A 26,422-nucleotide genomic window follows, 5' to 3' on the forward strand; every position below is an offset into this window, starting at 1 on the left:
GCAGCTCCCGTTAAAGGGAACTGCAATTATTGTAAACAGCCAGGTCATTTTATAAACGAGTGTGCAGTTCTGAAACACAACATAGCTACTGGTAAGACTAAAGAAAGACCACGTCCGCCGAGACAAGAACAAGTTTCACAGACTCCTCAGTCACAGAATGCACAACAGACAGTTACAGTACCACAGCCTATTGCTGCAACACAGCATGTTACATCGCAGATGTACCAGTATGCACAGTCCGAGTATCCAGAGTACCAGTCATATTCATGAAACAGCCTAGAGAGGGAGGTAGGCTTGCCTCTCATCGAGATACCTGTAGATCAAGAAGGTCCTTATGTTCACAGTCAAGTATTAGGGAAAGACAGAAAGTTTTTGATCGATACAGGGGCAAGTAGGACCACAATTAGTCATGCCGAAGTTCCAGGGGCTCCGCTCTCAGGCTCAAGAAATGTTTCCCTTGGATTTTCAGGAAAACCCATCGTTAACGAGATATCAAAGCCAGTCACTCTAGAAGTAGGTCCATTGTCCCGTACTACTGATCTGTTACTTACTAAGTCATGTCCAGAAAACCTATTAGGCATTAAGACACTGAAAGAGTTAGGTGCAGTTATTTGCTGTTCCCCAGAGGGAATACGACTGTTCCTACGTGACTTTAAGGGTCACTATGTATTACGAGATTTTGATTCAAGATTGTCTAATGTTCCACAGCATTTATGGGCGCAAGGTCCAACTGATGTAGGTTACATGCAAATCACACCCCATCGTGTGACTCTCAAACCAGGTGTAGTGTTACCCCGAATCAGACAGTACAGATTGCCACCTGAGGCTGTAGCAGCCTTATCCAAAATTATTGACGAGCTCATGGCTCAAGGAGTAGTTGTAGAAACTGACTCCAATGTATGCAATTCTCCGATCATTCCAGTCATGAAACGTACTGATCCGAATGCACCCCCAGTATATCGATTAGTGATTGATTTACGAGAGCTTAATAAATGTATTATTCCTCAGTATCCAGTTGTTCCAGACATTTCTTCCCTGTTAACAGCCATTGATTCCGAAGCCATGTTCTTCACTGTTATTGACCTCAAGAATGCATTTTTCAGTGTTCCAATTCATCCAGACAGCCAGTTTCTTTTCGGATTTTGTTTAAATGGAAGGAGCTATATGTTTACACGCGCTCCTCAAGGTTTCACGGAAAGTCCTAGTATTTACAGTCAGGCACTCAAGAGACAACTAGACAACATTCACATGCCAACTGACACTGCCCTACTCCAGTATGTCGATGATCTCCTGATCACAGCCCGTTCTGAACGTGCTTGCGAGCGAGCATCACTTACAGTCCTGTATTTTCTGGCCGAGATGGGGCACAAGGTGTCACCTTCGAAGCTTCAATTCTGTGTCCAGCAAGTGGTATACTTAGGACACTTGCTGTCCAAGAGGGGTAGGCAGTTGACACCCGACCGTATCCAGTTAATAGCGAGTCTTCCCCAGCCCAGAACCCAGAAGGAGGTACGTGCCTTTATCGGCCTTACTTCTTATTGTAGACAATGGATTCCCCAGTATGCCTTTCTAGCCAAGCCACTGATACAGTTAACAACACAGGAGGCAGCCGTATCGACTGTCCTCCCTTGGACATCTGACCATACACTTAGTTTCAATGAGTTAAAGAAAGCCCTATGTCAAGCTCCAGTTCTAGCTACACCGAACTACAGTAAGCCTTTTACACTTTTCGTTACTGAACGCGAAGGTACAGCATTATCTGTTCTCACACAAGATCAAGCAGGACAATACAAGCCCTGTGCTTATTTCTCGAGCACATTAGATCCAGTCGCCCAGGCGTTGCCTGCGTGCCTCAAGTCGGTTGCAGCCACAGCACTAGCTATCAGACAAAGTGATTCCATAGTTTTAGGGCATTCCCTGACCGTACAAGTCCCGCATTCAGTAGAAGTTCTTCTAAACCGAACACAAACTCAGCACTTGACAATTGCACGTTTAACAGGTTATGAATTGACACTGTTCCAGCCACACACAGAAATTAGACGCTGCAACGTCCTGAATCCTGCTACACTGTTGCCATCAGTTAATTCAAATCCAGACACACATGACTGTGTGGAAGTAGTTAACATTACGACAAAGCCAAGACAAGACCTGACAGACATTCCGTTATCAGATCCCGACCTGACACTTTATGTAGATGGTTCATGTATGAGAACTAGTACAGGAGAACTAGTCGCCGCGTATGCAGTGACTACTGACACTGAAGTTATTGAGACACACCGTATTGACACCCTGTCCGCTCAAGCAGCAGAGCTAGTCGCTCTGACACAAGCCTGTATACACGCCAAGAACCTGAAAGTTAATGTTTACACAGATTCACGTTACGCATTCGGAGTTGTACACGACTTCGGAGTGCTCTGGCAGGAGAGAGGTTTCATGACTTCTCATGGAACCAAGATTCAGCATGGTCTCCTTATTCAAGCCCTGTTAGATGCCATACATTTACCGACATCCATTGCTATCATGAAATGCAAAGCACATACGAAAGTTACAGACATTATTTCTCAAGGTAATGATCTAGCAGACCGCACAGCCAAGCTTACAGCACAGACTCCAGCCATTCCAGTTAACCTGACACATACTCCAGATCCGATTATATGCATGACAGTTAAGGACCCTACTCAAGATGTCATAGATATTCAGTTACATGCTACTCCCGATGAAATCAAGAAATGGTCCGAACAAGGAGGGGTCCAGACAGATCAAGGATGGTTAACGAAGGGTAGAGCCACATGGTTTCTCCCCGATTCTATGGTTCAAGTCATTATCAATACCGCACATAGTCCAGCACATTTAGGAGAAAAAGCTATGTTAGACAGTATCCAGAACATTTGGTTCAACAAGCATTTACGAGCTGCAGCCAAGCAGAAAGTCCGTACCTGTATGATATGTTGTCAGTTTAATCCAGGTAAAAGTGTCCCGGTGGAACAAGGTGGTTTCCAGCCCCCTGACCACCCTTTTGAGGTCCTCCAGATGGATTATATTCAGATGGAGCGATGTCGAGGTTTCAAGTATGTCCTTGTAGTTGTATGCGCTTTGTCCAGGTGGACAGAAGCATATCCAGTCCCAGATTACACAGCCGCGACCACTGCCAAGCAGTTGGTTCGTGAATTTTTCCCTAGATACGGACTCCCTAGAGTCGTATATTCTGATAACGGTCAGCCATTCTCCTCAGAGTTAATGAAGCACGTTTCCCTTTTGTTAGGGTACCAGTGGAAGTTCCATTGTGTACGCCATCCTGAAGCAGCCGGTCTCGTAGAGAGACATAATCAGACTCTGAAAATCCGCATTGCAAAAGTCTGTAAGGACAAAGGTGTAGACTGGCTAGTAGCTCTGCCAGTCGCTTTGTTTTATATGCGCATGGTCGCACATTCCAGATCAGGTCTGTCCCCGTATGAGGTCGTATTCGGCCGCCCCCCTAACATGTGGGGTACTCCTAGACCCCGAAGTATTACCGATGTTTCATGTAATATGCTGACAGATTACCTAGCTTCCTTGATGTCTGCCCTCAACTCATGTCGTTCACAGGTTGCTGCCGCCTTTCCAGACAATACCGAGGTGGCACCGCACGAGATCGTTCCAGGCTCCCTTGTGATGGTCCGGAATTTCGACAGATCAAGTCCGCTGGAACCACGTTGGAAGGAGCCACGTCAGGTCCTCTTGACCACCCGAACTGCCGTCAAGTTGGAAGGCAGGAAGGGGTGGGTCCATCTTTCTCATGTAAAACTTTTCAATGGATTGAAATCCGTCTCCAGAAACATTTCCAAGGATTTCCAGGATTCGAAAGATTGCCAGAACATTGTTTTAAAGGACTGTCCCGCACAAGACATTATTACAACCCCTCCCTTGTTAGAGAAAACTCCGCAACAGGAGTATAAGCTCAAATTAAGGTCTAGTAAAATAAGTCAGTCAGTTTGATTGTATAAGTCCTCCCCTAGGTGAAACGGTTAAATTGTTTCTGACATGTATAAAATAGACCCCCATAGTGAGAGAGTCAGTCAAAGTTCAATCAAATGTATCGTTTTTCTGAGTTTCATATTATTTCTCAGCATAATGATTTCCTGCACCAGCTATGCGTTCTATCTGTATTTACTAGTTCCTCATGTAAATATGTCTGCTAATGCTACAGTAGAGCACACGTTTAGTGATCTGCCTCCTCACGAATATTCTTACCGCCTCGCTATGCGCAACAACACATTTATCCGTATGTTACATTATTCACACCAGACCAGCAATGCCACTAATTGTTGGGTGTGTGGTCGACTCCCCCCTTTTCAGACACCGAAGGGAGTTCTGCCACTGTTTCCTTATCCATTCTCACACAATGGTTCGTGTGGAGCATGGTCCACGTTAACGTCATCCTCAACAGATATGTCTTTTCTTAACAGTACATGTTTTCCAGACAAGCAAGGTCTCCCCCACAGAACAGGTTTAGATCTAGAAAATGAAGTATATAATTTAGGTAATTATTCGTCGAATTTCATGGTCCTGAATGTTCAGTCTGATACTACTCCAGACTTACCTGCTATTTCAGTACTACCAGTCAAAGGCGAATTATGTGTCCGTAATTATGGTTCTGTACATGTAGGACATAGTGAATGTACTACTGTTATCAAGTATAGTGACAGTGGGAAATCAGTTTTCAAAGCTTCACGTCATTCTTATTTTGTTTGTGGTCAAACCGCATATGTTCGTCTGCCCCTCGATTGGGAGGGAACCTGTTACATTGCCTTCCTACTGCCACCTGTTTTCCTAGCCCCATCTGATTATCACAGAAACACACATCTAGTACACATTAGACATAGAAGGGAGTCCCCAATTGTCGATTATACTGAAACTACTCTAGAACAGTATACAGATTTCAATAAAGGTTTCTTCTTCTTTGTAGGACCTGTCCAGAATAGTAAACTGATCCGTAGGTTAACAAGAACCCTTGAAGCTGTAGTTAATGAGACTGCCTCTGCTCTAGGTAACCTAACCGAAGAACAATCTGCTATGAGATTTGTCGTTTTGCAAAATCGTCTCGTCCTTGACGTCATACTGGCCGATAGGGGCGGGGCCTGTAGAGTCATCGGATCTAGTTGCTGCATTTTCATTCCAAATAACGCGCCGTCTGTTTATTCAGCTATAACCAGACTCCATAAAATTGCCCATCTGTTACATCAAGATCCAGGCACCTGGACATGGTCAGGTTGGTTCTGGAATATAATTTCCGCCTGGGGATGGAAAGTCCTGTCCTTTCTAGGTATTGCAGTAGCGATCATATTTAGCTGCTGCCTCTGTATACAATGTGGCCCTGCGATTTGCAGCATGTGTGCTACCTCTTGTATTCCTAGTCCCAAGCCCCGTTCTAAATCCCGTTCCAAGACAATTCGAGACGAGCAAATGGTACTGTATGAAATGATAGACGGTATCATGAATATTGATGTTTCCTGATGGAAACGTAGTGACAAGGAGGGAATGTGGAAAAGTAAATTTTGCCATGTTCTGTGTCCCTACGCCTCATCCATCATATGTTATGTGTGCATGACTAATATGCATATGTTATTCCCCATGTCCGATTAATGACGCAATTCCAGTTGTGTCCACCTTTAGTATGTTAGTTTCCAGTCCTCGTGAATACTACGAATATCAGGCCTAGGTAAAGTTATGTTGCCACGTTTCTTAGTGTGCACGTTATTCCATAATAAAGTCCTCGTTTCCAGGCCTCGAAAGGGCCCGGACCACAGATTCAGCTTCTGTTTCCTGAAAGCCTCGCTGAGGAGCGATACAGCCCCCACCTGTATCCTCGACCCTTCACTTACTTCCTGCCTCGCAGTGCCCGGTGCAGCTTGGCTCTGCCTCTGAGTCTGCCAAAAGTATGTTATAGTTCCAGTTATCAGTTCAGTACTCCTCCTCTGCATTCCTAAGCTACTGAACTGCATCAATAGTTTCCGTCATTGTCTAGCCTTCTCGTCCCCATGTTAGAGAAATACTGTATTTAATGGTCATTTAGTATTCCTCATCACGCACTACATGTAGAATAATGCATGGTCCAGTCTTAGAATCAAGTTAGCTTTTCCCCTCATGACTTCTAGTTCATATCAACATGTTCCCTAAACATCAGATACTAGATAGGGTTTAGGTACATGTCGCTCCGACCCTCCAGACTCTAGTCTCTGCTCCTAACACAGAGTTCGTAGCCCCCAGCTTCTCCTAGTAACACGTCATTGCCAGTTTTCGCGCACCATTAGGTTAGAGGTCCCGGCTCCTTAGGTAGCCCCCTCCTATGTTTCCGCCCATTCATGACATATTCTGTTACGTTTTTCATCACATGTCTATGTATACTCCCAGTTACACCTCTTTTTACTGTTATCTTTCGCGACTGCTACGCGTCATGCCTACTGCTCCACCCACTGCTACGCCTACTGCAATGTAATGCTATGTGTTCGCGCTATGTATATATGCCTGTGTTTTGTTATTGAATGCTAGCGCGCTCATCCCAGACCCAGCCCCGGCAGCTGCCGGGCCTTATTGTCCTATTCCCATGCAGGTTGTCCTGATCCTGTCCTTATGCTGTAATAAACCTGCAGAAACTCCTACTACCTCGAATCTTGACTCTTATTTATTGAGCTACCTGTTATGTTATAAATCTAGTCAAAAATAGGGTATTATTTATTTATTTACCACAGATCTACTGCAGCTAGTAGCCACCGTGGTAGAATCCAACACATATACATTCAATCTGGTGAAGACACAGGATTCCCAAATCATGCTAATGCAATCTAAGGTCGAAGATCTTGAAAATCGGCAGAGGCGCCATAACCTACGGATTTTCGGTATTCCAGAAGGCAATGAAGGCAACGATCCATGGACTTTTATGGTTACACTTCTACAAGGGGTCTTTCCGGATCTTGCAGACTGGGATATGGACTCAAGTTCAACGGGCTCACAGATTGCCATCGTCAGGCTAAATCTTTGCTAGACCTATTCTTGTGTCTCTGGGCAATTTTTTGCTACGCCAAGCTATATACTTTACGGCGCGCCCATCGTCTCCAGTCAAGGTAAATGCAATGTCCATTTTTGTACAGTCTGACCTGTGTAAGGTAACAATGGACAAACGATGGAAGCTTTGCAAATTAATGGATCTCTCGAAACGGTGTGTTCACAAGTGTTCCTGCTAGAACCGGCTCGTCTCAAGATTATAAAAGACAGTCGACAACACTTCTTCTTTAATGAGCAGGACACTAAACAAACCTTGTTAAGATGGCAAGTTATCAGCAGGGAATGATTTCAAGTCTTAATTTGGTGATCATTGTGTTATAAGAGAGGTCCCCTTTTTCCTATTTTTTTTTGCAGATTCAAGACTCAAAAGTCAAGACTCTAAAATGATACTCATCAAAAGACTACAACGCATCCAAAACACCTTGGCATGACTGATCCTCGACGTACCACGCCATGGCCACATGACCCCCCACCTGAGAAACCTGGACTGGCTCCCCGTCAACAAGAAGATATCCTTCAAGCTCCTCACCATTGCACACAAGGCACTCCACAAGACCGGCCCAGTCTACCTCAACAGACGGCTCTCCTTCTACATCCCCAACCGCCAGCTACGCTCCGCCGACCTCTCACTCGCCACCGACCCTCGCATCTGAAGAACAACCACCGGTGGGAGATCCTTCTCCCACCTCGCCGCCAAGACATTGAACACCCACCCACCTAGCCTAAGACAGACCCAAGACCTGCTGACCTTCAGGAGGATACTCAAGACCTGGCTGTTCCATCAATAGCGACCCACCCCCAGCGCCTTGAGACGCTCGCGGGTATGTAGTGCGCTTTACAAATGATTGATTGATTGATTGATACTCTAATTGGTTCTTTTGTCAAAAGACACACCATAATAATATTGATAGGCTGTGCTGGGTCGGGTATGGTGTGGTCACGGGGTCAGTGGTGGGGGGATTGAGAGGATGTCTTCGGCATGCTGTCAACATGGGACAGCAAGGAAGGGGCGACTCCTTTTTGTAGGTACAGGGATGGGGAAGGAGTAGGGTGGGAGGGGAAAGTGGGAGGGGTCTTGGGAAGGGGGATTTAAAAATCCACAGTTGAATGGATCTCACACCGGCAGAGCACTGGGGAAAGGGGCATGTAATTGGGGTATGGAAATTAAATGCATGGGCTGGAACGTAGCAGGACTTAATCAAGCTGGAAAGAGATGGCTAGTAAAAAAAGAGCTGCATGTATTTAAGCCCCATATGTTAGGGTTGGCGGAAACGCATATTGCATACAAGGATAAAGCTCTGTTAAAACAATGGATATGACGTTATTGTCTGTGCGTCGCAAAGTATTTCTATTCGAGAGGTGGCTTTATTAAAGTCCAGGAGATGCAGGGCTGTTGTTCTTCAATCACTTGCTGAGTCCAACGGGAGATGGTTGTCTGGCAAATGATGATTTATGATCGTAAGTTTACAATATGTATGGTATTTGGCCCGAATATTGACTGCCGGGATGTTATATTTCATTTAAGTTCTGAGCTACTCGAGTGGCCTGGCGAAAAGATTGTGACGGGAGATTTTAATTGTATTTTGGATTGAAAGATTGATACTACTAACACTACTGCACGTGTTAGAATGTGTAGAACCAGGGTGGCTGTCCTAGAACTGCTCCATCTACATCAGTTGGAAGATTCATGGAGGAGGTTATTTCCAAACATACCAGGTCATACTTTTTACCCCGCACCACACAAGCACTATTCAAAGATTGACATATTTGCTAATAGGGCTATTTTGGAAAAATGCATTTGTCACGGTATGTCCCAAAATTACATCTGATCACAATCCAGTCATGTTAACAGTGAAGTTGCAGTCTAATGCTCAGGAACCAATTAGGGAATTTACCTTTCCTGGACATCTCCTCAGTAAATTGGAATATGTTGATTTTATGAGAATCACACTTGAGCAGTACATTGATAATAATCAGGGGCACGGCTCCTATTGCAATAGTAAGGGACTGTCTAAAATCCTGTCTAAGAGGCTCTACGTTGCAATACATTATAAGCAAAATCGACAGGACTTCTTTCAGCTGGAGCAAGAACAAAAGCGCTGTTTAGAACTGGAGCGTCAACACGCTACAGCTATTGCTTTAAAAGATGTCACTGAATAACTGATCTATCAGCAGGTTATTGACGCCAGAGCCAAGATAAAGAGAAGGCAAAGGGATAATGTTGCAAATAGATACTTCAAATTTAGAACTAAACAGTATGAATACGGCGAAAGAGTGGGTCGCCTGTTGGCTAATCAAATAGCAGATCATAGAGCTAAATTATGTGTCAAATCAATCAAAGTGGTGGACGGTTAGAATTACACTAGATCTACGAATTATGTAGAACAATTTAGGCTATTTTATGCGGACTTGTTCAGTGATTTTGCTTGCTTTGATCAACAAATTGCTTCAGCTTACATAAAAGAGGATGCAATGCCAGTTTTGGACTCTCTCCAATCCGAGCCTCTGCAAAAAGATGTTGGGTGAGGGTGGTCGAGGAAGCAATTAAAGCTTTGCCCACTGGCAAGGCAGTCAGTGAGAATAAGATCCAGCTGGAATGTTATAATGTTTTCAAAAGTACATTAACCCCAACCTACATCGAGCTACGTAATGCAGTTATGCAAGGTGAGCAAGTTCCCCCTTCAAGGAACGTTACGAATATTGTTGTTTTTCCTAAAAAGGGGAAGCCTGAAGATGATATGAGCTCTTACCGGCCAATAGCACTGTTAAATGCCGATGCAAAACTTTGTTCTAAAATTCTTGCTACAGTTTTGCCCCCCATTATTCATTTATTAACCCCTTCCCTGCTGCTGTCGGCCTTTGGACGCCACGAGCACTAACTTGCTGGTGCTGCGAACGTCCAACGGCTGACGCAGCCCCGCCCACTCTTTCAAACTGCCGCACTGCCGCGAAAAAAGGTCCGCGGCTAACGGGTTAATCTCAGAGCAGCAACATGGTTTTGTTCCTGGAAGAGACACAGCTGCACATATTAATACTTTGATTGCGGCATTCAATGTCTCAGGACAACTAGGCAAGCAGTTGGGGATGTTGATGCTGGATGCCGAGAAGGCCTTTGACTGAGTAAGTTGGGGAGCTTTCTGGGCAACAATGTCTTTTAGAGGTCTCGGTCAAAGGTTCATCTCGGCAGCACGAACGCTATATAGGAGCACAACAGCTGCAATCAAACTAAACGGCCAATCATCTGCTTGTTTTGTAGTGCAAAGGGCTGTCTGCTGTCCCCTTTACTATTCGCCATTTATATTGAGCCATTTATTAAGGATTTATTATCCAGTGCTGATATAATCCCGGTTACTTTAAATGGGATGGATCTCAAACTAACCACATACGCGGACGATATTGCTGCTTTTTCAAGTATGTCGGTAAACACTTTGACCGCTATAACTTTTGAAGAACAGCTATTTGGTTCTTTCCCAGGGTGGTTTCAAACTTCCAGACTTTAAATTATATTTTTGGGCTGCATTTGCCGGGCGAATACAGAGCTTAGTCAAAGGACCTGAAATTGGTGCTAGCAGGCTTTCATACCACTTGACTTGTGGATTCGGTTCTGTGTATTTAATCATCTGACCAGGGATTATTTTATTCGGGGGCGAGGTTTGACAGAGTTACCTAGCCCCTCTGAGGTTCTGTCTGCATTCTTTGGCATTACTAGACGAGAACTTATAGGCAAAACCTATCAGAAACTCATCGGGAGGGTTACTGATGATGGTGTACAGATAGCAGCTAAACTAAGTCAGATCTTTAATTACAATGTAACTGAGGAGGAGATGAATGAATCTTTAGAAACATTTTATTCAGCAGTAACATCAGTCAATTTGAAGCTTCAGCAAATTAGATTAACATTTATGCTTTGTTATACTCCAGAGTGAATTTCTAAATGGACTACTAATTTAAGTAATACTAAATCATACTGTCGGAAATGTCAGGAATTTGTCGCTGACTTACGTCATATGTTTTTTCCATGTCCCAAAAAATTTTGGTCTAGCATTACCCTCGTCCTCGCATCTGGGCAGTACGATAATCCGGTCACTGACAAAGAGCTGGCGTTGAGAATATTCTCAGAGCTAGGCTGTTTTAATAAATCCTTGGCTTCTATTATATTAGCCTGTGCTCGTGTATGTATCGCTCGTTCTTGGATCCAGAGTAGGAGTCCAAGTATTAATGAATTTTGGGCCTTATTAAGGGAAATTTATGAAATGGAGATGGCATTAGCTAAAGTTAGAGGCCCCAGGTCTTGGCTTAAATTTATAAGGATATGGTCTAGCCTCCAATGGGATTGAGAATTCAAAGTATTTTTCTTTCCGTAATTCTTAATCTTCTTCACTATACAATTGTTTCCATTTATCACAACGGTATCTGTATCGGATAATTACAAAAATGTTGTTATGTATTTGTCTTTTCTGTTTATGCCCCTTTGTGTTCTGCCTAAGATTATGATCACAACCCTGATAAATCTGGCCCCAGGTTTCATTGATCAGATGTCCTCCTTAAGCAGAAACTGGTTTTGCTTGTTCTTTTACCTAGGATTTTACTAAAGACCATTGCTTTGGATTGGTAGTAGTTTTACTTATTTTCAGCACTTTATGCTCCAGCTCTGTGTAATAGGCATCTCTTTTCAAGAGCTTTATGTGAGTGGGAAAGACCATCTGTGTAGAGCAGGTACTAATCAATACTGTCTCTAGTAGCACTCCTGAGGATGCTGCTTCTTCTAAAGTGACTACTAAGTTATTAATGTACAGTCCTAAATACAGGTTGGGTTGTGGCAGAATCCCAGTCTGACCCTTAGACCCTTTGAAAATTGTTTGAATATGAGTTCTGTCCCCATATTTTGTTTGTGAGAACATTCTTGTGATTACACATCAAACATCAGCTAGCTAGTATTGCTAATGCAACTGGAAAAACTTAGTAGAGCATTCACCCTTCAAGGTAACAGACCTGGCTCCATCCCCACCAGGCTCCGTAAGCGCCCTTCGCTCCAAGGCCTTCAAGTGAATCTTGTTGATGCACGCGTACCTTCTAGTGGACCCCTATTGAACAACAATTCTTGTGTAATTGCTAAATGGTATTTTTCCTCCCCATTGATCTGCTAGTATGTATTGTTTTTAATTCTGTTGCATAGAATGTCTGCGCGAGTGTGTGTGTGTATGCATGCATGTGTGCGTGTGTGTGTATGTGTGTTGCATCGTATTGTTAAGCCTGATGCTGGGTAGAAGAAAGCACACAATAAAGCTTAAATTGGTTTTCATTTTGTTACATATAATGTATATGTGTGTTTCTGTGTATGCATGTGTGCATGCATGCATTCATGTGTGTATGTTTCATTTTTGGGCCAGCTGCCAGGCAGAAGAAAGCACGCACCACAGCTTAACTTGTTTTTAATTCTGTTGCATGAAATATATGTTCATGTGTCTGTGTTTGTGTGTGTATGCATGTGTGGGTGTGTGCGTGTATGCATGGGTGTGCATGTGTGTGTGAACTTGTGTGTGTATGTGTGCATGCATATGTGGGGGTGTGTGTGCATGTGTTGGTGTGTGTATGTGTGTGCTTCTGTGTGTTTGCACTTGTGTGTGCATGTGTGTGTCCATGTGTGAGTGTGTGTGTGGCTGTGTGTGTGATTGTGTGTATGTGTGGGCATGTGCTGGTGTGCATGTGTGGTTGTGTCTGCAGTTCAAGAAGTTGCATTGATAAAGAGTGACATAAAATGAGGGATTGAAGGTATGACCCTTGACTGTTCCATGCTCATACACATACTTACTGCAGGCAGGACTGTTGCAGTGGATGGACGGTACCCAGAGATTGGAGGAGCCCGTGTCAAACATCACCCTAAAGACCTGAGGAGGGGTCCCAATGGCGATTGTGCCATAATAGACCACCTGAAGGAGAATGAAGGGAAAAGAAATTACAATTTGCACAACTGTGACACCTTCATATTCTTCTCTCACACCCGCAATGCACACTTAGTTGTAAAAGTTTTTAATATACACAAATGAGATTTCCTCGCTCCTTAACCCCTTCGCTGCTAGGCCTTTTCCCCTCCTGTGCTAAGCCTTTTTTTGGCGATTTGGGGTAGTGCGCGCTTAGGCCCCTGTAACTTTTTGACCACGTAAGGTATCCACGCCAGATCTGCGTCCTTTTCTTCCAACATCATGTGGATTCTAAAGGTGCCCAGGGTTTGTGGATTCCCTTGGAGGGGTCCCAGAAATTAGGCAAAATACAGTAAAATTTTAGTTTTTTTCAGAAAAATGTGGAAAACGGGCTGCAAATGAAAGCCTCTGTCTTTTGTCAGAGTACCAACATTTTTCACACAGTTTTGGCATTTTTCTGGGACTTAGCCTATTTTTGCTATTTTAAGTGCTTTCAACCTCCTTCCAGTTAATGGTAGGAATGAGTTCGAAAGCAATAATGGATCCTGGAAAGCTATACATTTTAGAAAATTAGACAAAATTCTGAATTCACAAAGGGGTCATTTGTCTAAATCCATGAAGGTTTCTTTATAGAAACTAACAGTTAAATATTGGAAAAATTGAAAATTAGTTGAAAAAAACAGCCTTTTGTCTTAACGTTTTCACCTGTAACTTTTTGTAATGTTGTGTACTCTTTAAAAAAAATATACCGTTACATCCGTTAGACCTTCCTGGATATGGGGATATACAGGACTTGTAGTTTCGCTAAGATCCCGACCAACCCAGAGCCAAAAACTGAGCAGCAACTAGCAATGGTATTTTATTATGTACCGGGTATAGAGCAAATATTCTGGGAAAATGTATACATGGAAAAATTGGTATGAAAGACACCTATGTATTTATGAATTGGGTACCAATTATAGAGTTTAGAAACAGTATATATTTCCACATTTTTAAAATTGGGAATACTCATACTAGCATGAGAATTATTGGTCATTTTTCAAAATGATTTTTTTTTTACACAATGTCTTTCATTTTGAAGGGAAAAATCCATAAAAACTCAATAGGTAATAACAGTTGAATTACAAATCTGAATTACCCTAAGACCCCCGATAAAAACGGCACCTCACTTGTGTGGGTCGGCCTTGTGCCTGCGACAGGAAACGGGGCAAAATGCAACGTGGTCATACCTCAATTTTGAGTTAAAAATGTACCCTTTTTTGGCAAAGTGCCTACCTGTAGTTTTTGCACCCTAGCTCTACCGGCACCTAGGGAAACCTAGCAAACCTATACATTTTTGAAAGCTAGACACCCAGAGAAATTCAGGATGGGTGACTTGACTGCCTCCCACCAGGTTCTATTACCCAGAATCCCTTGCAAATCTAGGCAATTGACAAATAAAACGCATTTTCCTCACATTTCTGTGGTGGAAAGTTCTGAAATCTACGTGGATCAACACATTTCCACCCACCCGGCGTTCCCCAATGTCTTCTGAGAAAAATGGTACCTCACTTGTGTGGGTCTGCCTAGTGCCTGCGTTAGGAAACCGCACAAAACACAATGTGGTCGCACCTCAATTTCGCAATGAAAAATGGGCCTTTTTTGGCAAAGTACCTACCTGTCGTTTTTTAACTCTAGCTCTGCCGGCACCTAAGGAAACCTAGCAAACCTATACATTTTTGAAAACTAGACACCCAGGGAATTTCAGGATGGGGTGACTCGACTGCCTCACAACAGGTTCTGTCACCCAGAATCCCTTGCAAAGCTAAAATATTGACAAAAGAAACGCATTTTCCTCACATTTCTGTGGTGGAAAGTTCTGGAATCTGCGTGGATCAACAAATGTCCTCCCACCCCGCGTTCCCCAAAGTCTTCTGAGAAAAATGGTACCTCACTTGCGTGGGTATGCCTAGTCCCTGCGCCAAGAAAAAGAGCAAAACACAACGTGGTTGCAACTCAATTTCGCAGTGAAAAATGGGCCTTTTTTGGCAAAGGGCCTACCTGTCGTTTTTGAAACCTAACTCTGCTGGCACCTACGGGAACCTAGCAAACTTATACATTTTTAAAAACTAGACACCCAGGGGAATTCAGGGTGGGGTGACTCGACTGCCTCCCACCAGGTTCGGTTACCCAGAATCCCTTGCAAACCTAAAACATTTACCAAAAAAACGCATGTTCCGCACATTTCTGTGGTGGAAAGTTCTGGAATCTGCGTGGCTTAAACAAATTTCCTCTCACCCCGCGTTCCCCAAAGTCTTCTGAGAAAAAAGGTACCTCACTTGCGTGGGTGGCTCAAGGACCCGCAACAGGCGACATCAAAATTACCTTTCACAAACCAACCTGGTTTTGCAAGGGGGTTCCCATGAGTTTTTGGCCCGGGGCTCGGCGGCCATGTAGGGAAACCTACCTAACCCATACATTTCTGGAAACTAGACACACCCAGAGGAGTCCAGCGAGGTATGGCTTGCGTGGGTCCCTCATCATCCTCCTACCCAGAATCCACTGCAAACCTTAAATTTGGCAAATAAAATTGCTTTTTTTCTCACATTTCTGTGTGGTAAAGTTGTGGAATCTGCGTGGATCGTCAAATATACTCCCACCCAGCGTTCCCCCAGGTGTCCCAATAAAAATGGTACCTCACTTGCGTGGGTAGGCATAGTGGCTACAACTGGAAAAGGCCCAAATCATACGGTGGAGACTTAAAAATGACCTACAGCAAAACTACCTTATTTTGTGGGGGTCACCTGCGTTTTTTGCCCCGGGCTCGGCGCCCATCTTGTGAAACTACCAAACTCAAACAATTCTGAAAACTAGACACCCGGGGGAGTCCAGCGAGGTATAGCATGCGTGGGTCCCCCAATGTTTTCCTACCCAGAATTCCGTGCAAACCTTAAAATTAGGTAAAAAACCCACTTTTCCATACATTTTTGCGTGGGATCTCCGTGCCGGATCAAATGTCCTACCACCCAACGTTCCCCTTGTTCTCCTGAGTAAAATGATACCTCACTTGTGTGGGTGGGCCAAAGGCCTGTGACTAGGATGACCCCAAAACAGTACAATTCTCGGTGCTTTTTTGTAAATACCAAACGCTACAATTTTTTTAAAATAAATTTTTAGCCTGTTCTGCTTCCTAGTGTCTACTGGGCTTTTTGCCCTCCCTGGGGTGGGGGTAGATTGGGAGCTACTGCCCCATCTGCCCCCCAGGGGGGCAGGAAGGCTGTAATTGTTGCGGGGGTGGGGGGGCCTGGGTATGCCCGTTTTGGACAGCCCCACCCTATTTCAAATTTGCCCAAAATTAATCCCTGGCATCTAGTGGGCTTATTGCCACCCCCGGCTGGGCAGATTGGGGGGTAATGCCCCAATCTGCTCCCCAGGGGGGTCAGAAAGTCCACTAGATGCCAGGGAGTTTTTTGGGCGAATATTAATTAGAAATCCGAGTGTCTAGTGAGCTTTTTGCCCCCCCGGGGGTGGCAGATTGGAGGCTACTGCCCCCATCTACTATCCGGGGGGGGCAGAAAGGCTGTAATGGTGGCGGGTGGGTGTTTGGCATTTGTGTGCCCGTTTCGGGCAGCCCCCACCCTAAAAAAGTAAAAAAACAAAACCCTGGTTTTTAGTGGGCTTTCTGCCCCCCCCAAAGGGGCAGATTAGGGGCCAATGCCCCATCTGCCCCCTGGTGGCAAGAAAGACTGTAATGATTCAGTGGGTGGGCATGCACATTTTGGGCAGCCCCCACCCTTACGTTTCCTATTTAAGAAAACCCTGGTGTCTAGTGGGCTTTCCGCCCCCCAAAGGGACAGATTAGGGGCCAATACCCCATCTGGCCCCTGGGGGGGGGCAGAAAGACTGTAACAATTGTGGGGGGGTGGGGCATGGGCATGCCCGTTTTGGGCAGCCCCCATCCTTATTTTAATTTTATTGTAAAATCCCTGGTGTCTAGTGGGCTTTCTGCCCCCCAGGGGGGGCAAAAAGACAAAACATTGCCAAATAGAATTGGGGGAGTAAAGGTCCTTGCCCAAGGGGCCGCTCCCCCCTCCCTGGGGTCTAGTGAGCGGATCCGTGCTTGGGATCGCCCTCCTGTGGCGATCCCCAAGCAGGGATCCACTGGGAAAGGGTACAATTGGAAAGGGGAGATTCTCCCCTTTCCAATGACCCCTCTCCTGTCTTTCTATGTGCTCAGGGGCTGAGATAGCCCCCTGAGCACGAAGAAAGGGAAACTGAAATTAGCCTCCTGGCTCATTTTAGTTTCGGTTTCACTGAAATGATGTCAGCGTGACGTTCACGCTGATCGTCATTTCAGGGAAACCACGGGGGGGGGGGGGCTCGGGAGCTGTGGAAGCTCTTCCCCAGCTCCCGAGGCTCTGGGGGAGAAGAGGGAATCCCTCTGGTGCCCGCACCAGAGGGATTTCCAGGGGTGGGTGTGATGACGAGCTGAGCTCGTCATCAGCACACGAGAAGTGTGTGCCCTCGTCATCAGCAGGGAAGGGTTTAAGTAAAGTCTCCACATTCTGAGGCTCAAAACATCCCCATCACCATTCATATAATTCTGGCAGATAGTGCATTTCCAGCGGATGTCCCTGTGCCTCATATTCCGCGGCGGACAATCTGCAGGTGTGAGGTCAGCGGAAACAGGTATGAGTGCATCAAAATGCTTCTTATTTCTCTGGTGGAGGCCCTCTGTACCCGCCTGCCCCCCCTGAGAGTGACCAATGACTGGGGGTTTACTCAGGTCCCGAAGGCATAGATTGCCCTTTTCCTTGGAACGTTTAGTGTCCTCGCTCTAAACCGAAACTTAATATTGCAAGATGTACTATTGAGGTAAGTTTCGTCTGCAGGCCGGCATGTCCACAGATCTGAGTCTGAACTATGACTAGAGGTGATGTTATCACTCAGGCTTAAATGATGTTTTAATACATCTTTAAGTAATAGCCCCATCACAAAGAGAATTAGATTTGATACAGATGCTCTAAGGATCATTAGGGAGGGTTACTGCAGAGAAGAGCAGTGGCGGCTCCTCTGCAATTGGCCTTGGAGCTTCGCCCCACTGCCTGGCGCAGAGCCAGCAAACGAAACATAAAACAATGCTCTAGCATGGTTTTATTTTTGGTTCACCAGCATGTGCATGGAGGGGAGGGGCATGGGAGGGTGGAGGAGGAGGGCTTGTTCACTCCGGTAGTGCTCATGTTTGTTTGGCTGGCCGTCTCAGGCCAACCAAAACACACATGCACACTTAGGTTTCTCCAGCCTGGCTGCATTCTGCAACCGGGCTGGAGAAACTCCCACATACTCCCTGGTGTGAGCAGGGTGTCTTTTCAGCCCACTCGGACCAATCCCTGCACTGCTGTGCAGCACAGGGATTGGCTGGGAGTCTGCCCCAGGGGCTGCTGGGACCCAGGAAGAGGACAGCAGGAGCTTAAGTAAGATACTTAAAAACATTTATTATTGACTCGTAATTCCCCCTCTGCCCTACCTCCCGCGCTCCACCCACCGCCCACTACATTTTGTTAGAGGCGGCTGCTGAAAACGGAGAAGAGACAACATGAAGGAAGGACATAAATGCAATGTATGCATTCAAATTAAGGCCCGGCAGTTGCTCTTTACAAAAACAGCAAATAAAATGAATACACGGGCCTATTTATGAACCTGTTTGCATCGCTCTTGCACCATGTAATGTGGTGCAAGAGCGATGCAAAATTTAAGACAGATTTTTGAAGGCATGCAAAGCCACTTAGTGTGGCTATGAGTGGCTGCAAAAATCTGGAGTAATGCAACAAACGTAAATCACTGCATTGAATTACTCTGCCTACAGGAGGCGTTCCATGGGTGTTGCGTGTGCTCCCACACATTTCCCAAGGATTTTAACAAATTTCTAGATTTACAAGAACTTGTAAACATGGGGATGTGCAAAACTCTCACATCTTTCCAGGGGAGCAATAACAAGGAAATATATCTCTGTTTCTCCCAGTTTCTTCCTCTTTCTATTTGTGCTGCATTTTGCAGCACACATAGAAATGTGAATTTGCCTCGAAGGATTGTTTTTAGGCCGCAAACTGACCCTTTCTGCCCAGAAACAATCCTGCATGCAATGCAGGCACCATGGCACTATGGTGCATGGGTGCCTGCTTTGGCACTAGACTGCCAAAAGGGTGCAAGCGGAAGGGAAAGGACAGGAATGTGCAGCATTGCCTTAAATACAGAATATACCTGCCCTTCTACTGTCAGGCAGTGTAGAAAGGTCATTTGTTGCACTTCACTGGTTGACTTTCCAATAAATGAGCCCCTGCATCTGTGTATAGAGTGTACTGAAGCCTGGCGACACCACGGTCCGCCTATGGCAGCATTGTATGCTCTTTGAGAGAATAACATACCATGCACACGCTCTTCCTTAGAGCCGATTCCACAGTTTGGTTTCAATGTCAGACACGATAAGTAAAAAGGAGGAGGGTATGTGAACAATGCTACCCATCTCTTTTTTTACATCTTTTTTTGCATCACCTCTCTTTTCAACCTCTGTGCTCTAAGCCTATCAGCTAAAATACCAGAGAGGTACCCTACATTCATAAAAGTACATGGGGGCATATTATCAAGGGGGTTTATCTCCGCTTTTTTGGCTTTAGAAGCCAAGAAAGCGGAGATATCATTATCTCCCTATTACCTAGCTGTCGCTAACACCAGTTAGCGACAGGTAGTAGGAGATGGCAATCATCTTGGGGCCCACTTTGCATGTCAGCGATATTTATCACTAATGACATGCAAAGTGGGCGTGCCAAGATGTTAGCGACTGGAAACAGTCCCTAACATCGCTATCTCCTACTACCAACTTTTGGAGATATTCGCGCTAAGCGCGAATATCTCCAAAAGCTAACGCCTGCCCAGAGCAGTTCTTAGCCATGTTATCCAATGGGAGGTGGATAACATGGCTAAGAGCATTAGCTCGGTAATGCAGAATATCGCTGACTTTTCAGCGATATTCATGCATTGCAGCCGATTTTTATCGCTTAGGAGATAAACCTTGATAATAGCAAGGTTCCTAAGCGATAAAAATCGCCGCAGCTCGGCGATAAAAATATCCCCGCTAAATCAACATAGCTATAATTATCGCTAGTTGTTGGTAATATGCCCCCTAGTCTTATGATCCAAAAGTGTTCCAATGGATAACTGAACAGCCAGAAAGAATAAACTACTTCCCTTGAGACATATACTACAACAAGCTAAGATATAGCTATAAAACAACCAATGATAGAATCACGAACTCATACAATTCTACACTTAGGATACACATACATTTATTGGAATGACAGAAATAAAAACAATTTACATTTGTACATCATACATTTCATAAAAAACAATTAAAATTTAGACTAATAAAACAATTTCTGGACGCCCAATCTCAGTACAATTCAAACCCCCTCCTCCCATGTTGATATACAAATTTGAGTTTATAAGACTAGGGAGTGATGAAATTACAGTATTGAATGTACACTTTGTATTTCACAATTTTTATGTTTTGCAACAAACTTTTGTCTGTCCGTCATATTGTGCAGGTCACAAGAAATTGTTTCATTAGTCTAAATTTTAATTGTTTTTTATGAAATGTATGATGTACAAATGTAAATTGTTTTTATTTCTGTCATTCCAATAAATGTATGTGTATCTTAAGTGTAGAATTGTATGAGTTCGTGATTCTATCATTGGTTGTTTTATAGCTATATCTTAGCTTGTTGTAGTATATGTCTCAAGGGAAGTAGTTTATTCTTTCGGGTCCAATACCCCATTTCCCTTGATAAATTCAAGGGGTTCCTCTCTCTCTTTATAACATAACTGAACAGCCAGACATGGAGGTTATGTCACTTTTCATGCAGATGTGTTAGAAGTGTAGTCTGCACCTTCATTGACCACCCACCACACACCCACCACGTACTCCCCACACACCCACCACACCAACCCACCACACACAGACACACCCGCACTACACTCCCACCACACCCCACCACACATCCACCACACACCCATCACACACAAACACACCCCACCACACACACACCCACCCACCACACACTCACCACATACCCAATTAACAACCACACACACACACACCCACAACACACTCACCCCCACCAAACACAGACCCACCACACACCCACCTAGTCCTTGTGATTATCTTTACAGCCTCCTATAAATACAAGGGTACAATGGGCACACAAGTAAATCACCTCTACCCATCATCTCTTCCCCAAAGTTCTTAGGCCCCTCTGGGCCTTTGATTGTCCATGGGCAGACACTATAGCTCATAGGGTCCACAAGAAAAAAAAACATGCATGCAATCATGGCATGTTGCAGACAGTTCTCATAATGAAGGGTTTTTGTGGCTGAAAAGGGCTCTTTTACTCACATCCAAGTAATTCCTCATTGACTCATAGGTGACCACAGCGTCCTCGGTCTGTGAGAATTTACTGGCCACTTCTTCTTCGTACGTCTTCAAGTAATCGCTCAGCTTGCCCTCTTCCCTCAGATGATCCCGGAGAGATTTCCCTTTGGTCAGAGGGATCCTGTGGGGAAGGAAGACACAGTAAGAGGAAGACAGAGAGGGCAGGAGCAGAACAGGCATTGAGCTTCAACCTGAGGAAGGACAGGATTGTATTTATGAAGTGATGGGCATATATAGGTGCAAGGATCTCTGTTAATAACAGGGTTGTTTTCCATCAAGGGTTTCAAGTGACATTAGATAGGTGTCAGGAGTGAGGTGAGGGTTCATGATGGTATCACTTTGAACCACGAGGTGGAAACATCCATGTCATTGACAAATATTCATAGATATTTTGATGCAGTGTATGGGCCACACAAAGCAGCTTCCTCAGCTTGGATCAGCAGTGCAGGGGTACAGGGGTACAGGGACCGAGAGGCCACACAAAACCCTTGCCTCAGCTCAGATCAGCAGTGCAGGGTACAGGGGCGATGGGCCACACAAAGTATTTCAACAGTGTCTTCTTTGTAAATCAGTTCCTTTGTTTCAAAGTACTGCTGAAGCATTCCAGTCTACTCATGTAGCTCTCTTCCTTTATCCAGAATAGACTTTAGGGGGTTGGTGATTTTTAAACATCCTCTGAGTACCCCTGGGACTGTCAGTCAGACTCGGGTTCAAGGAACTCTCCTCCTGGCCCCTGTAAAGTCATGTAGTTTATGCCTTCATACAGGTGCAAGGTTTCTGAAGAGCCGGAATGTTTCCCCTTGTGATGCTGTCTGCCCCCACATCACATGAAATATGGGGGTGCTCCCTACACACCCTCTCTCTGTCTTTATTAGTTTTAAATTCACAAGTGTTTCCATAGTTGGAACAGTATGTTCGTGGGCATCAGCAAGTATATAGATGTGTGTAGGTTCAAGATGCTGATCCACGCACACGAGGCCGTGCACAACGTGGGACCACAGTACAAAAACAGACACCTACAGTCCGCCTCCCTCTTCCTCATGGACACTCCCCGGATCCACGAGCCAACAATGGAGGACGCTTCTTCCCCAGATTCATCGAGCCAACAGCAGAGAACGCTCCTTCTCACACCTGGTGGCAAATCTCTGGAACAACCTTCCCCTGCACCTCCCCAACGCTCCAGCAATTCAGGAAAGGACTCAAGACATGGCTGTTCGAATGAACAGATCACCTCGAAGCAGCTAGCATAGGAGTGCCTGACGACCCTCACGGGTGATTTGCTGCACTCTACAAATGCGGATTGATTGATTTATTGATGATCCAAGCCTTTAGCATGGCCAGGTCCACGCCCCTCACCCTCACAACCATGAGCGTTCAGCAGTGGAGAGGTGCCTGCTCGGAGCCGAGGATGCTGCCTCCTCTGACTATGTGAACCATGAGATGAAGACCTGTCCCTAAATATGTGACCATCATGTCCTTGAAGGAGGAAGTGGCCTCAGTAATGAAAACAGCCACTCATTGCTTCAGAGGGTGATCTGGAGCTCCCACTACACTCACCGGTCCAGTGTTTAATGGGATATGAGTCCTAGGGAAGGTTCTCCTTAAGGGTCAGCAAGACAAGCCTTGCAGCAATGGTGGCCATCAAAGCAGACCTCTTTTAAGTCACACTAGGTCTGGATTGTTGATAAACCACCTGCTGGGACAGCTGATACCAAGCTGACAGCACTGTGACCTCCACAAGGGTGTAAATATAAAGTAAACAGGATCTAATTGCTCTATGTTTGGGAAGCATGGGTCCTACATATGCAGGACTGCACCACATTTCACAATGGGTGCTCTCTGTGCCTGATAAATCGGATGTATGATATTACAACGCATGCTTTTACAATGCATGCCTTTAACAACGCAGTTTTTACAACGCATGCCTTTACAACACATAGCGCTTAAGGGTGCTGGATAGTGAATAGTTTAATTTACTATTCCAACTCCAGTCCCCGTGGATAGTAGGGAAGGTGTTGGATAGTAAATTAAATCTATTCCCTATCCTAGAGCGCCCCCCAGCGCTATGCTTTGTAATGACATGCGTTGTAATAGTTGCGTCGTAAAGGCACTGCGTGGTAAAAGTTGCATTGTAAAGGATGTTTCCCAGATAAATCATGGTCTGGCAAGATGACCCAGTGGGACACATGCATGTGGCCGACATCTCTGCCCAGATTTAGAATAATGATAATATGGGTAACCCCAAATCCAGAGCTGTACAAATAATCACTATTCCCAAAACTCACTAGTTAGGGCACGTTTCAGAAATGCAAAGTTTTCATTCATATACATTTTTCATTAATTATATTCTACAATATGAATTGCTGCCTGGTAAGTACACAAGAAATATCACCATACACTCTATCTCCGCTGTCGGGCTCTGGGTATCAAGTGTTTTTGTAAACCAACCAACTCTGTGTATCACTGCACTGGTTCTAGTTTGTGCTATTTTTTAAAAAGCAAACCTGCCACAAAGTGTAGTGTGGGATTTACAATTCCACACACATTGTGATTTGCTTTGGATGATAATCAAAAGTAACGCAAAGCTGAGCCTTTCACTTCCTTGAAGTAGTTTGGGTCAAGGTGGCATTCCATGGGGGGTGCATGAGTGTTGCCATGCAACCAACTATGGGTGCTGACACATCCTCATGTAAAAAAACATTGCAGACAGAGGTGTGTGCCAATATCCTGTGCTCCCCGATGCAGGTGTAACAAGGAGAAATGTTTTCATTTATCTTTTTTTTCCACTTTTCATTTGTGCTGGAAGGGACCCCTTCCTGTGCAAAATCAATGCTCACCACAACACATGCAACTTTGCACTGTGGTGCAAGGGTGTCTGTATCTGCAGCTAAAAGTGCAGAGCAGAGCAGCACCACATCTTGGTAGATATGGAAGAGCTCTGCTGTTTCCTGTTCGCGTAACGCAGTCCAGGAACTTTACTTGCTGTGCCAAGTTGCATGATTTTTAGTAAATCTGAGCTCTAATGTGTTGAATGCAAAGGACCAACTATGCCACATGTTCTTCCAAGTATGATCAATCATCATATGACAACAATTAAAATGAAATAGTAGCATTTGCTACTGAATCTGCTTAGAAGTAGCAAAAAAAGTATGTTATGAATTGATATACTGAAAATATGTCATATATGCAACATAAGTATTTACACCCTACATATGTCATGGATATCTGATCAGCAATACAGAAATGTCACAGCACAGCCATGGCCAAACTCCCTTTTAATGTGCCCTTAGTTGAACAACTTCTGAGACCCCCCCTATGTCAGTCCTTCAGTCTCTGTGACACAGTTTTCAGTCTGTGCTTTGGGAATGAATACCTCAATCTTTCTCCCGCAGAATACTCTGCAAAAATAAGCTTTTTGGTAACTACTCACCTGACTACACACTCAGAGAGGGCCACCAGCCCCAGGAGCAGCAGCAACTTCATGGCTCTCACTTCTGTCCAAAGTATCAGAATGAACCTAAGACTCAGGCTTTCAGCTGTGAAGAGCAAAGTCAAGAGGGTCCCTAATATACTGCTGTGGGTGCCCCTCACACAACCTTCACAGCCTGATAAGAAGGTTTGAGTGAGATGTGAGATAAAAATCTTCTCAAAAGCCAAGATAAGAGACCATTTTCAACACTTCTAATCTCTGTAACTTTAAGTAATGTTAGTGATGCAAGCACACTTTTGTCAAAGCATGGGTCAGATAAAGTTTAGGAAGCACGTGAACCTACTTTTAGAAGCAGGCTAATCTATTAGTCCATAAATGCACATTTCCAATGGAACATGTGTATATTATATCACATTGTCAGAACTAAGGCACCTTGAACATTGGGATAAGAAACTACTGAGAGACTTACAATGAGGTAGGTGACAAATTTGGGATCAATGACAAAATGGTTGAAAACAATATTGATTCACAACAATATCTGAAAAAATATACAATTTACACAAATATTGCCATCCTATACTTAATTACCAACAACACATATATAGATGACTAAAATGTTGCAGCTAAAAATATCAATTTCTACTAATATCGAAACCACGAATATCCTTAACAAAAATATTCTTACCTATACATGAATATTCAAAACATCAAAAGTATCAAAACACGCAACAACGTCTACATTAATAGCGCACAAAATAAAGACAATATTACAAAATATTGTAATAACTATGTTAATTGAAACAACACATAAATTAAAGAGTACATAAATCAATAAATCTTCTAGCTACAATATTTAAATGTCATAACAATAAAATAGCCTCTAAATACATATAAAAAGTAATTTAAATACCTTTCAAATGATCAAATAATTAGCAAACAAAAAATACTATCAACAAATAATGTAATATAAAGCATAAACATTAATTAACGAAATTAAACAAAACAATTCATCCAAAATAGCACAAGAACACAGAGGGCCCGATTCACAGAATGAAATTAAGACTAAATCCTAAACGTACTACTATTTGCTATTCACAGAATGCACTTACTACTTTGGGGATTCACAGAGTGAACTTACTACTTTCTGGATTCACAGAATGAACTTACTACTTTCGGTATTCACAGAATAGATTTAAGACTACTAACTTTACGTCCGCACTCGGGCCGGAAATTCCGGACCGGAGGCAGAGCTTCTGGCTTGGGGGCGAAACTTGCGGCCTGGAGGCGGAGCTTACGGCCCAGAGGTGAAGATTTCAGCCATGGCTACATCCCCCACCTCCGAGACGGAAGCTCCGCCTCCAAGCCGCAAGCTCCGCCTCCGGCCCAGAAGCTCCGCATCCGGCCCAGAATTTCCAGCCCGAGTGCAGACGTAAAGTTAGTAGTCTTAAATCTATTCTGTGAATACCGAAAGTAGTAAGTTAATTCTGGGAATCCCGAAAGTAGTAAGTTCACTCTGTGAATCCCCAAAGTAGTAAGTGCATTTTGTGAATACCAAATAGTAGTACG

The 26,422-nt window shown here is 44.3% G+C and overlaps 1 protein-coding gene across 1 annotated transcript in view; it reads right to left on the minus strand.

Annotated features, from left to right (window-relative positions):
• The window catches only part of LOC144772154 (pepsin A-like), a 63,513-nt gene extending 38,563 nt beyond the window's left edge, over positions 1 to 24,950 (minus strand). Inside the window, exons 1-3 of the mRNA XM_078656302.1 lie at positions 24,857 to 24,950; positions 21,391 to 21,547; positions 12,854 to 12,971 (exon numbers count right to left, since the gene is read on the minus strand). Coding sequence (XP_078512428.1) covers positions 12,854 to 12,971; positions 21,391 to 21,547; positions 24,857 to 24,909 — 328 coding nt within the window. The 5' untranslated portion in view covers positions 24,910 to 24,950. The remainder of the gene's footprint in view (positions 1 to 12,853; positions 12,972 to 21,390; positions 21,548 to 24,856) is intronic.
• Positions 24,951 to 26,422: the final 1,472 nt, after the last annotated feature.

This window comes from Lissotriton helveticus, chromosome 8 (assembly GCF_964261635.1).
Source record: "Lissotriton helveticus chromosome 8, aLisHel1.1, whole genome shotgun sequence".
NCBI classification, from domain to species: domain Eukaryota; kingdom Metazoa; phylum Chordata; class Amphibia; order Caudata; family Salamandridae; genus Lissotriton; species Lissotriton helveticus.